At 43.4% G+C, this 13,613-nt stretch overlaps 1 protein-coding gene across 1 annotated transcript; it reads right to left on the minus strand.

Moving 5' to 3' along the window:
- Positions 1–10,317: 10,317 nt before the first annotated feature.
- On the minus strand, positions 10,318–12,880 carry HRH3 (histamine receptor H3). Its single transcript, XM_050907440.1, has 3 exons — positions 12,629–12,880; positions 12,100–12,266; positions 10,318–11,202 (listed from the first exon to the last, which is right to left on the minus strand). Exons 1-3 carry the CDS (start codon positions 12,846–12,848, stop codon positions 10,318–10,320), a joined length of 1,272 nt encoding a protein of 423 aa, XP_050763397.1. The 5' UTR covers positions 12,849–12,880.
- Between the last annotated feature and the right edge of the window lie 733 nt (positions 12,881–13,613).

Raw genomic sequence — 13,613 nt, forward strand, 5'->3', positions numbered from 1 at the left:
ATGCTTTAGAAATGCACTTAGATCCACACTTATTAGCACGGATTGAAAAGCAGGACTAAAACTAACTGCAGAACAAATTATCTTTTGTTATTCAAATCCTCGGTGGGTGCCTTTTTGTCTTTGTAACTGGAGAAATCGATAGCCAATTAATGTGTAGGTAAGAGTCAATATTTTAGAAAACATCTATGGTTTGGGATCAATTTTAGCGTATGGGGAAGCTTGGTAATAGTTTTAAAGATTTCTCCTGTGAATCTTGTCATTTGGTTCCTCAGTGCTTAATTACCATTGAGACTGGAACATCACTGTTTTCCAAAGAAACGTGAATCCCCACCCAGTACCTCCTTTGTACACACACTAATCAACCATTGATAGAAGTTAGCTATTCACTGTCTAAATCTAGATAAATTAATCTTCCACTAAAAGTGGAAAATGCTTGTGAAGAAAAATATTTGCATGAGGCAATGTAATTGCTAAAACACTGGTTGTCAGGAAGACATCTGTGATATTACGGATGAAGCATCCATATTTTGATTATCTTATTCATGAAATCATACTGTTTCGTGGCTATTCATTTCCTGTTGTTCTCCTCTGTTACAGATCAGGAAGATGAGTTTGGGCAGCTAGTTTGCTTTGTCCAGACAGGACACACATTTATCACATTTAAAAAATAACCTGGTAAAAGGTCAGCGTATTAAATGAACATTTTTTTACTGCATTATTTTGGAAAATGTTTATTTTCTTCACTTACCCACCTCTACACCAGACATGTAATGGAAGTTTAAAACAGTAGTTCAAATCAACAATTATTGGGACAGTGAGTTCTGTCTAGAAAAACAAAAACTGGTAACGTTCAGTAACTTCAGTGCTAGAAGTTGTGGTTTTGAAGCTTGCCTATCTGTGCAATGGGTTAAGTCCCGTGCTAGCTGTGCAAGGTCCTTATGGCCCCTGTAACTATAGACGTAAAAAATGTATTTTATTTTGGTAAGCTAACTCATCTCTGTTTCTCTATCAACCAAATTTTCTAGCTCCATTAACTAATTTATTGCCATTAGGAAAATGGCTTTGAGGGATGAAAATTTCATGTGTTTTACTTTTCTTTTTTCTTTTTTTTTTTTTTTTTTTAATATTACAATACCTTATGTTTGAGAGTGATTTATTAACCTTCTTTCACTGGTAGAAGCTGAATCACAGGAGGCTGACGTCCAAATCTAGCCAGGCTGGGAAAAGCCTAGGTCCCACTGAATTGTAGAAATTTTGAATTTAAATATCTGTCTGGATTTGGACCCCAGCGACTTGCACAGTCGCATAGAAGTTCTGTGGCAAGGCAGAGGACCTGGAATTTGGACTGGATTTTTTTCACAGTAAATAAAACTTGATTTGTAGATGGATAACAAATTGCCACATGAAACATGTACAGCTTATTAACTGGTGCTACTAATTCATGTAAATTATCACTAATTAAATGTTCTAAAGATAGTGGGGTTTTTTAATGCTTATTAAATGTATTGAAGTGGCTTATGAAACTGATCGACACAGAGCAGTTCTAGAATTGTGTATTAAGACTAAATTAAGTTAGTGCTACAGAAGTTAATTTCCTAATGTATTTAGTCTGGAACAAAACCGATAATACATTTAACTAACCAGGTCGCTTGATGAATGAGTGCATAGTTGGAAATTTGGTTTTAGTGAATATTCAAGCTAAAAAATAGCTATATTCCCACTTTCATGCTAGTAAAGCCCGAGTGCTTCTATATTAATGGAGAAAATAATTGCAGAGGGTCACAAATGTAATTGAATAAAGAAGGAACTTGTTCAGATTTTCTCAGAAAATATTTTATGCTTGTTCTTGTCTTTGATAGTTAATATATCTGTTTTTATAAGGCAGTTTGGTAGATCCTGTCAGCACACAAATACCTCTTCAGAGGTTGTTGTACAAGTGGCATTTAGGCTAACTAAAGTTCGTGCTTTGTGTTGCTTTGGTGTGAAGGAGGCAATTCCTCTGTTGTATTACCTGCTGACTTGATCACTTGTCATGCCACAGTTGTGAGAGATTAATATTGATTAGAAATTTTTCCTGTTTACAAATTGTGATTGAAAGGCACTCTACTGAAGTGGTGCATAGTGATGGTACTCAGTGAATTAATTGCTGAGGTGAAAACATGATTATTAAGATGAGTTGATCATAATGACCTTAACTATTTGATTTCCCCGTTCTTAGTCTTCTATTCAGTACTTGAGCTGGAGCAACCTCTTAAGAGATGAATGAAGGAAGGTTGTACTTCTAGTTTTTTCAAAGGAAATCAGTATAAAACCCATGCTCTCGGAAACCATTTTTGAGATGGTCACTTTGCAGCAGAGGTCGGGAGCATGTGGGACTTCTAGGGGCGAATTTCTGAGGGATTTCAGCTTTTTATCTTTCTGCAATAGATGCACTGTTCTGCATACTTCAGTCTGCATGAGCTCTTCGCAGTGAGAACTTCGGAAAGGGTATGTTGGGCGTTTTGGTCCTCTGCTGAGGTTTTAACTTACCTTGTTGCTGTGTACTTGCAATGACAGTCATCCATGCATGTTTGACTTCAGTCCATCTCTTACTCTAGAACTAGCTATATGTCAGCATTCTTCTGTCTATATAGTTCTGTAAAGTACTTTGCAACCTTCATTTTGATTCAAAGTTTTAATGGCAGCAACAAAGGATCTTCTTACTTGTTACTTTCATGAAAGCTCTTGAATAGCAGCTTAATTCCTAGTTCTCAGAGCGCTTAACATAGGCTTCATGCAAGTATTACACATATTATTTCATCCCTGTATATTTTGAATACAAGCTGTATCAGAGATATTAAACAGTGCTTTAGCTGTAATGGTCTATTGAATTTGTGCTTCTTAGAGTGTAAATTATTTTCATAATGGAGGGTAATTGCTCTGCTTTGTCAATCCGTCATCAATTCATGTACACTGCAGGGTGTACGTGCAACCTCATGTTCAAGGAATTATATATGCAACTCCCATTATTGTTTGTTCAATAAACAGCTTCTAAGGACTAAAGCTGCGTGAGCTGTTACTTAATGGCTAAAAAATTTGCCAGAACTGTCATTGCCGTTCTAGCAGAGCTTATTGTTTGTGAATGCTCAGAGATACCTTGAATGAGTATTAACTAATTTGCAGTTTTCCTTCAGTGTTAATTGTGCTGCTAAATCCTAGGATATTGTGTTAAAAATCATTCAAAAGTCAGTGTCGCATCACAGATGCATTTTTGTGCTTAAAAGAACAGATGCCTAAGTTGTGGGCACAGTCTGCCTATAAAAACTCTCATGAATTGTGCATTTACATGCACAGGAGGAATACTTGTGATGTTTGTACGCACACGCACCACAACTACCTACCTTCATACCCTTTCCTTGCCATCTCTAATATATAATCATTGTATGTTATGGCAGGGGGTCCTAGGAATTATTGACAGGTATTTGATGTATGAGAAAAGCCTTTACGACACAATAAAAGTCCTGCTTGGTGCATCTGAGTAATTTTAAAAAATGTTTCAGGTTGTAGAATTTTACAAATGGAAAAATAATAGTCTTGTTCTTCCCCCGCAAATGTGCATGCATAGCTCTACCTATAATGTTTGCTAATTGGATTAAATACTAGGTCCCTTTTGTACCCAGACTGTGCAAGCAGCTTGTAAATTACGGAGTAAAAATGTGGGGCTTGTAAATACCTAGTAATAAGTAATGTTCATGCATCCTGGACTCTAGCAATAAAAATGGTGCTGATTTAATGAGTCATGAACATTCCTGAGCTCACAACAAGAACTTTAGGGACAGACCTGGGTTTTCTTGCCTTTGAGGTACGTACAAGTCTTCCTCTCCCAGGTAGCAGTGGGTTTGTTCAAGTGAATGCCAATGATAGTTTTATATCTCAATAAAATGATGGTACCAGGGTATAGATAATACCTTTCACCCTGCAGAATTCCTAGTTGCTTTTCTAAATCCCGTAATTCCTTAATCCTGCAAATAGAACTATATTGGCAGAAATGTATGTTGTGCAATGGTGAGGAGGAAAGGAGGAGACGTAAGTCAAGGTTAAGGGAACACAGAAGTGCTCTGAGTTCCTTACTATCCACAAGGACATCTGTGAAATCTTGCGTGAAAGGCTAGCTTTGTGGTGTTAGAAATCAAGAGAGCTTTTCCCTTTTGTGGCACTCCTCCAGGGCAGCTAGCAATCAGAACTAAAGATAATAATACTGCTTATTGTGTCCCATCTATTTGCAGAATGAGTTCTGCTGAGTGGAGAAGGTCTCTTTCAAGACCAGGTCTATACTGCAAAGTTGTGCTGGTGTCACTGCATGGGAGCGGAGGTTATGAAAAATTGATCCTCCCTCATGGAAATCATGTTGTTAAACTTCTTTCTAGCAAGGATACAAACCTACTGTCTTGCCATCCTAGTTCTGCTATGAAAATGAGTGTTCATTTACAAACAGGGAAGGAAAACCATTAGCATTCTTTCAAATCAAAATATAATCACATCTTCCCCATTTCAAAGCCCATCCCTCTCAGCAAATCTCATTAATTGTCCCAGACAGGTGTTTTTCAACAAAAGCTCCTCCTTGTGTTCTCTCTTCTTCTCTAGCCTCCTACTTGAGCTAATGAAGCTTCAGTGATGTCTCTGGAACAATGGAGCAATTTATATAACTGCAGGTTGGAGAGAACAAATAAGGAATGGTAATTGAGGAAGGGAGCTGAAGAGAGGCGGTGGGAGCAAAGTTCCTCTGCCTGTGTAAAGAGATCTCTCATTATTGGTGATTAGGGAGGAAGCATTACAGAGCCAAAAAGAAAGTAGCTGTGCTGAAAAATGTGCTTTGATAGTTTATTGATATGCAGATGCTGCTCTATAAAAGGACCACAGACCTCGTTATGGTGGCCTTTACATCCTCGAGTTAATGGAGTGTAGGTTTGTATTAAGAGAAAGGAACTAGCATTACCTCCGCACAGGTCTTACGGGAAGTCACTTAGCCTGTTTCTTTAAAAAGCTCCTGGGTACGATTTACAGCTGCATGAACGTTGGTTACTAATGCTCTGTGCATAAACTGGATGCTTCTCTCTGGCAATAGCTGGGTTTCTTTTCTGTGAGGAAGCCTATGTGCTTCCACAAATATTTGATGCATATTCATAATTACAGCAAGTCTTCTGTCATGGTCTTTGAAAACAGGCCCTGCCTGCTCAGTTTATGTCTAGACAATAGGAATGGGGCATTTTTTTTAGCAGGTATGGTAGCAAAAAAAATACACAGGTGTTTTGCTAGGCTAGCTGACAAGAAGCCCTACCTTGTCTAATGGTAATGCGTTTTCACAGTTCATATTTGATTATGCCTAGAAGCTCCCTAGTCCCTGCCTCTTCCAAATGCATATAGACATTTATATTCTGAGCACTAAAAATCAGCAGAATTCAAATACTCTTTTAAGCATATTTGAATTAGTCATCAGCTACTCTGAAGCTTCAAACCCGCTCATAACATTTTCAGTATGAAAACCAGACTCAGGTGTGACCTCATGTCCAGGCATAAGTAGTTATTTTTCTTTTTTATTTGGCAAGGCAAGAGCTCTTATTTCAGGAAGGAATGTAAGTATCTTCCCTGCAAAATCCACCAATGAATAAAATTACTTTCAGCCAACTGTAGGTAATTCTGCCCATATGGAGGTCAGAGACCGTAAAAATACTGTGCAAAAGGCTCACAGTGAAATGTGTCCATTTCTTCGCTCCTTGGGAAAGGACTTTAAGACCAAAAGCACATTCTGAAAGCTCAGAGAAAAGTACCATTAGGACTTTAAATTATACAGAAATACATTGATGTCACTGGTGGGACTCTAAGAAAGCATGGTGCTTGCACAGATGGCATGTGCACTTCAGTGCGGGTACATCATCGTCTTATGGATCACTGAAAGAAAAACCAGTCTCCACCAACTCCCTGTAAGTATTATGAATTTTATGAGTCTCTTAAAACTGGGTATTTTGCTTACAGCTTTAGCTCTTTGACTGTGTGAAGATGTGAAAGAAAGGAATTCCTAGCCCACGTGCTAGCAAAGTCACCTTGAAATTTAAAGCTGGTCTCATCACTTTTGAATAAAGTTACTACCAATGGATGTAGGGGAAAAGCTGCTGTTTGCCTTCAGTACATGAATACTTAATCATAAGCTAAGAATTGGAGATTGGAGGCTCAGACTATCTGGAAAAAAGTCATGTTCAGAATTTAAACAGTTGCCACTCCCTTTTTAAATGGCTGCTTGCTCAGTTCATCATGTGCAGGAAAACCAGTTCTGGAGCTAAGGTGTGTTAATGTGTTGGGTTTTTTTTTAATTTGATTCAAAGAATTCAAGCTCTAAGAAGGGGAAATTTATAGAAAGGGGGGAAAAAAGCCTGCTAAAATAACTCAGTATACGCTCCCTGCTGCTTAGCTCTGGTCTTGCATAATAATGTTTTAACATTCTTGAGATGCATTGGAATGGGGAGGAAATAAGAAAAACAAAACCACCCCTCTCTGTCATCTTCCTATTTTATTCTACTAGAAAGCCCAATTACCAGTCCCTGCTCACACAAATGTCTCATACAGGAAAGACTGATAAATTCTTTGTTCATTCATTTAGTCAGAAGTAACAAAACGGTGGTATGGAAGGTATTCTCAGGTCTAGTTTGTCAGAGATTCAGCTGTTAACCACAGAAAGCTGTGAGAGTTTGCTCAGATGAACTTCTATCTTTTCTGTTAAGTTTCCTCTCTCTTAAAATGGTAGAACAAGTGGCTGTGCTAATAAGATTCCTGGGCTTTCAGTTATGTTTTGGGGTATTTCTGTGAAAAAACAACCCCCTCAAAAAGGGAGAAGTGAAGGAACCCAGCAAGGTGCATTATGCTGTAATCTTACTCAGTTTTGTTAAATAACTGGTATCTGTTTTGACTTTTCAGTAGTTACCTGTAGCATCAAACTCGTTTTGGTGGCAGTAGATGGCATGCAATCAACATTTATTTGCAAGCATGCTGAGGACTGGTGAGCAGCAATCAGGAGATCAGAGGGATGTGTGCTCTACAGGTACAAGGAATAGACTTTTGTGTCATGTAGGGGCAAAAGAAGTGGTACAGGAGCAAGTGTTGTGGGCATGACTTCAGAAGCTGATAAAATCTTCCTGGAGAGAGCTGGATCTTGGATTGATGGAAGACCGCATGAAATGGGGCCTATTTCCCTTTTGCAACCAATTTAGTATCATTTTAACAGTTACTTGGCCTCTACTGTATTTCAAAGACCTTCCACTGGTCCCGTGAAGATCATGCAGGATAGCCTTTAAAAGAAGAAAACAAAATCCTTTTTTTGGAGGATGAGAACGTGAAGTAGGTAACCACTATTTAACACCAGATTAAAAAAAAAAAAAAAAAAAGACAGGCACAACAATTTCTCCACCCTTTTCTTAAGGTGTAACACAGCCAGTAGCTTTTCTTTTTATCAGACTGAACGATCTCGTAGTCCCACCTCTCTTTATGAACAAATGAAGAGAATCACAGCTGGAAACTGGTACCTTGTTCACATTATGACTTTGTCATTTTGTCCTGGTTTGGGCTGGGATAGAGTTAATTTTCTTCTTAGTAGCTGGTACAGTGCTGTGTTTTGGATTTAGTGTGGGAATAATGTTGATAACACACTGATGTTTTAGTTGTTGCTGAGTAGCGCTTATCCTAAGTCAAGAACGTTTCAGTTTCCCATGCTCTGCCAGCAAGCAGGTGTGCAAGAAGCTGGGAGGGAGCAGAGCTGGGGCAGCTGACCCCAACTAGCCCAAGGGATATTCCATACCATGGAACGTCATGCCCAGTATATAAATTGGGGGGAGTTGGCCAGGAGGGGTGCATCACTGCTCGGGCATTGGTCAGCGGGTGGTGAGCAACTGCATTGTGCATCACTTGTATTTTCTCGGGTTTTATTTATATCTTTTTAAAAAATATTCCTTTTCATTACAATTATTATTATATTATTAGTAGTATTAGTAGTATATTTTATTTTACTGTAGTTATTAAACTGCTCTTATCTCAACCCACAAGTTTTACCTTTTTTCCCCAATTCTCCTCCCCATCCCACTGGGAGCGGGGAGAGGTGAGCGGCTGCGTGGTGCTTAGCTGCTGGCTGGGGTTAAACCACAACACGTTTTTAGGCAGGCCAGTGGATTTCGTAAGTCACAGGAAGAGTTAGTGTTAATGTAACCTTTTCAGATCCGAGTTGCATGTAACGTGCTCTGGAAAAGAACCAAAGTTGGAAAGAATTAAGTGATGTGCACTCACCACACCCTTAGTGTGCTGTCAGGAACCTGCTAATCAGAGGTAAGAGAAACTCGGCTGTTTTAGGAGCTTTTTTTTGTGAAATGTGAAGGCTTTAACTGTCTCCTCAGGCAAATCCATAGATGCTTTGCTTTCAGTTGGGCTTTATCATTTCCAGCAACACCCTGTTTACCATAAAATATTTGGCAAGCTTCATATAAAAATACTTTATTGGGGTTTTCAGAAGGTAGCAGACACAAGGAAAGGTACAAGCAGGCTCAACAGCACATACTGTCAATTCTTAGTACACTTGCTTCAAAGGATATATTTTAACCCATATATAATGGTCTGACTGAACATGTCACAGGACTGAAATATATACACAAAACAAGACATCATTTAAAACCCGACCTCAGATGACAATACTGATCTACTCAACAAATATCACTGGAATAAAGTTGGATAGCATTTTCTTTTATTCCTAGCAGCAGCCAAAAAGCAGTTTGCTTACAACAGCGAAGTGTAATTGGCAATCACAACATCGTAAGCTTTTGGGTACTACTTTACAGCATTTGGGTTTCTATTTGTAAATGTAGTTTTCAGACTTATGATCTTGAGCTTTCCTGTACATGAGCATTTGCCATGGCAACTAATTACGTATTTGTATTACTATATCACTGAGCAGTACCAACAGAGATGGGCAGTTGAAGTCTTTTGCTTTATGGTCATACTACCTCTGTTCCCAAAGAGGTTACAGAATAAATGGGCAAGTATGATGAAGCACGAGATGGGAAGCAGAGATAAAATGCCCAAGGTTTTACGTTAAGACTGAGGCTAGAGCCCTGGTCTCTTGAATCTGGTGCTCTATCTGTGGAATTAGTTGACTGCTTTAAAAAAATTAAAAATTAAAAAAATTGATGCTTATGTTGCCTGGATCAGCTCAACCCAGGTGTCCATTCAAATTATGTATTTTAAAAGGAAGCATGCAAGAGTTCTGGAACCTGCTAAAATTAGGAGGTCTGAAACTAGCTTAAAAAAAAAGGAACACAAGATTCACTTCTCTCAGTGCTTGTCATTCTCTAACACATTGCCAAAAGAGCATTTTTAAGACCCTGCAGAAGAGATTTTAAAATGTCTTTGGGTCATCATGAAGGAGACTGTGGAGAAGCTGATACTCTCCTGGCACCTTTCACATAGGCACAGCAGCCCTCTTCTGCGGGTCTGCCTGGGCTCCCATGTCCTGCAGGGCCAGGGACTGGGCTTGCTCCAGCTGCACAGCTCCGGGCAGGAGGGAAGCGCTCCCATGTGCTGTGGGAGCACTGGTCGGTGTGTGGCTGGACGCAAAGGAAATCAGATCAGTTTTGAAGCAGGGATCAGGAAATGCCAACAGGGTGCTTCAGGGTGCTCGGCGCCTCTGAGTCTGGCTGTACACTCCTTAGGGCAGAGATTTGTCCCTTCCTGGGGAGCGGAAGGGACATCTATTGCACCACATGCAACAGGGATCTAGATTATCACTGTAGCTGCTGTAGCAATAATGATAAAGGAGGTGTTTTCCTTCTGAGGTTCGTTCTTTTCTTTCTGTATCATCGCATACATGCAGTCTCTTAAGTGTAAGGAAAAAATGCTCCCATTTATGGGAAAAATCAGGTCTACAAACAGGTAAACTGTGATTTAGTCCAGTAGTTTTAGGTTAGATATTTATTTTCGTTAGCTTTTAGTTTTCAGTTTTTATTTTTCTTTATTTTAGCAAAATGCTGGTGCCGCTCTGGCTGACTAGGTGGCAGCAGAGCTCTTTTGTGGCACCTGCAAGTGGGGGACACAGATTTCAGTGCCTGTGGTTAATGTCAAAAAACCCTTACCCTTCTATTTTGTGTGGTTTTGTTGTTGATGGACTAGAATGAATTAGTAGTGGTCTCACTACTGCCTTCCTCACATGCCCCAGACCAGTGCTCCCAGGTTCTTCTAAGGAAGCAAGCTACAGTACTTTTCCATAACACAAGTGTGTTAAAGCAAGGCTCTTCTCATCCGCACACTTCACTTCCAGCAGTTCCGAAGGGGACCGTGAGGTTGAATCTTTAGCTTCTTGGGACAGAGGAGTTTAATAAAAGCTCTTCTGAAGCTGTAGTGGCAGAGAGGGTATAGGACAGGGTTGATAGCCGAGTTGATCCATAGCAGCCAAAAGGAAGTCTCATACCAGTAGTCAGAGATGCAGTGGCCATGGCAGCCTGCGCGGATGATCATCAGGAGAGTGTATGGTGCCCAGCAAATCCCAAAAATGCCCACGATTATTGCCAGTGATTTAGCCACTTTCTTGTCCCTAGAGAGCCTGAAGCGTTGAGTCACGCTCTGGGACACTATCTTCATCCGTTTCTCTAAGGACAGAGTGGATGCTGAATTTTTACAGCTCTTTTTGTTGCAACACTTGGGTTTCCCAGAGCTCTCGGAGCTTGTTGACAGCAGGTCTTTGGTACCCAGGCTGGCAGTGGAGGCTGCTGCTTGAGCTTTGCTCTTAGATAGGTCGAGGGTTTCAGCTGGCTCCTTCTGCTCCCACTTACAGCATTTCAAAGAAAGCTTTGCTTCTGGGCTCATTTCCATCTCTTCAGTGAAGGACTGGTTGTGCACTTCGTGGAAAATATCCAGGCGTATTTTGGTACGCTTCTGTATGTTCAGGTAAATGCTCAGGTTGAAAAACATTACGCTGATGAAAGGGGTGAAAAACTCCAGTGTAGAGGCTGTCATGAGAAAATACCAGTTGTAGAAAAATTCAGCGTAGCATTCCCCGGTGGGTATGATACTCCGGCCTGATATGTACTCCCAGCTGATAATGGCAGGTCCGTAAAGCAGGAATGCTAATACCCATACCATCACCATCTTCAGCACCGCTCGCTTGGTGTTGCCTTGCTGGGCTCTGTAGGCAACCTGCAATGGGGAAACCTTTTCTTAAGTATGGTCGCGCACCCCAACTGGTTGAGGCTCTTCACAAATGAACCGTTAGTGTTCCTGGTAAAGTTGCTGGGCAATATCCCAGCAGTCTAACAAATTCATATGCCATTAGCAACAGGAGCAATTGCTAGATAAATCGCACTGCTGCAGGGAAGACTTAGAACCCTCATCATGCAGCTCCAAAATCAGATGTGGCTTCTACTTAGTGGTAACGTACTGACTTGGTTGGAGCCCGGCAGTTTGCTGCACCCCACCACTTGCCTGAGTTGTCCCCAGCTACTCTCTTTACCTGCCGGGGAGAGGCAGGCATCTAGCTCTGGCTCTCTCTGAGCCTTGTAGCTAATCCATGTTGTATTTGGAGTCAGGGAACAAGCAAATAGCAAAGGATCTGATCTGCCTGAGAATTGCTCGTTACCTCCTGTGAAAGGCTGAGCATTTTCATCTCGCCAGGAACCCAGAGACCTCAGGGCTGTGCCCTGCCAAAGTTGGTACTGCAATCTACTGCCTTGGTAGCCAGGGAGAAGCTGGGAGTCTGACTGCAATCTGCTTGTTTGTCCTGGAGATAATAAGCCCCCGCAAGTTAGTAATATGTCTGCTTACCTCGCTGACTCACTTGTACACTGCTATCCTGTCATCTGGGAAGGGAACACCTGCACAATGGGGTCTGAACCTTAAATGATTTAATTATGCCAGAAATACTAATCTGAAAGCACAGCTAAATGATGTATTTGTGGATAATTATTGCTTTCTGTCACCAGGCTGAAAGATTCCTAATTTCTGGAGGATTCAAAGAGCTTTCAATTATTGCAGAGAATCCGGAGAATAAAGCAGGAGGAGAGTTATTCCCCTCTCAGCTGCCATGACAGGACTCACCGCTCTTGTCACTGAGAGGAATCTGTCATAGCTAATCAGTACGATGTTGAAGACCGAAGAGGTGCAGAGCAGGTAGTCAACTACCAGCCAGAGTTTGCAGAGGCTTCTCCCGAAGATCCATCTCCCCGTCAGCACATACGGCACGTACAAGGGAATGCAGAAGGCACCTGCAACCAGAGGGGTCCGTTTCCATTGAGATGCGGGAGTCTGCACGGTGCCTGCCCCCCCGGGGGGGAGCCGCAGGCGCCGGGCCGGGTCCTTTCCCCCGCCTCGCAAGAGCCCCGCACCCGGCTGCGGCCGCCGCTCGGCCGGAGGGAGCAGCCGGGGCGGGGGGGGGGGGGGATGTCGGGATGGGACCCCCGGGCTGCGGGAGGGCGTCGGGGGGGGACCCCGGGGGGGGAGGGGGGGGATCCCAGAGCCGCCGGGCGCCCCTGCCCGCCCCGCCGAGCGCGCGCTGCCCGCCGCGAAGTTGCTGCCGGGGCGGGCAGGGGCTGGGCGGGCGCGGAGCCCCGCGGGGGCGGCACTTTACCTACTAGGAAATCCGAGATGGCCAGGTTGAGGAGGAAGAAGTTGTTCTGGGTGCGCAGGCTGGAGTCCGCCGCGAAGGCCAGCATCACCAGCGCGTTGCCGGCCACGGTGACGGCGATCAGCAGGGCCATCAGCGCGCCCAGCGCCGCCGTGCCGGCGGCGGCGAAGCGCCCGGCGGCGGCAGCGGCGGCGGAGCCGTTCAGCGCCCCGCCGCTCTCCATGGCCCGCGCCGCGCCGCAGCCGCGGGGCTGCCGCCCCTCTCCGCCCCGTCTCCCCGCCCCTCCGGGGGCCGCAGCCCCGCTCTGCCCTGCGGCCGGTGGGACCGGCACTCCAGCCCTCAGCACCCCTGCGTCCCCCTAGAGCAACCCCGAATCCCCCAGAGCATCCCTGAATCTCCCCCGGGCATCCCTACATCCCCCCTTCCCCTCTCAACCCAGGAGCATCCCTGCAGCCCCCTAGAACATCCCTACGTTCTTCCTTCCCCCTCAACTCGGGAGCATCCTTGAATTCTCCCAGAGTATCCTTGCATTCCCCACAGGAACATTCCCGCATCCCCCACAAGACAGAGGCCATGGGGAGTGCTTATGGTTCCTGCCTCGGGGGCTCTGCCTCACTGGAGAGGAGTGGAGGTCAAGGCTTAACTTGTCTTTTAATCAGAGGTCAGCCAGGAGTGCTCTCTGGGCAGGCGGAGCAAGGAGGGTGATGCTCTTGCCTGTGCCCCTCACTGGCAGCAGGAAGAAGAGGTAAAGCTGCCTCACCAGAGAGGTGATTAATGCTCCCTCCTCCCCCCACTTGTTTAGCTTTTCATAGCTAAAAAGAATAACTTTTGTTTGAATACATTGTTCAGTTGGTGTTACTCCAGGATGAAGTTACCTACCACTGTAAAACCCCTGTGCGCAGTGCCTGCTCCAAACCGCAGGAGTGGAAACGTCTTCACGGGTGTCGTGTCACCGGGGTAGGATCAGCTCACCACAATCACCACCTCT

Source organism: Gymnogyps californianus, chromosome 17 (assembly GCF_018139145.2).
Source record: "Gymnogyps californianus isolate 813 chromosome 17, ASM1813914v2, whole genome shotgun sequence".
Classification (NCBI taxonomy): Eukaryota; Metazoa; Chordata; class Aves; order Accipitriformes; family Cathartidae; genus Gymnogyps; species Gymnogyps californianus.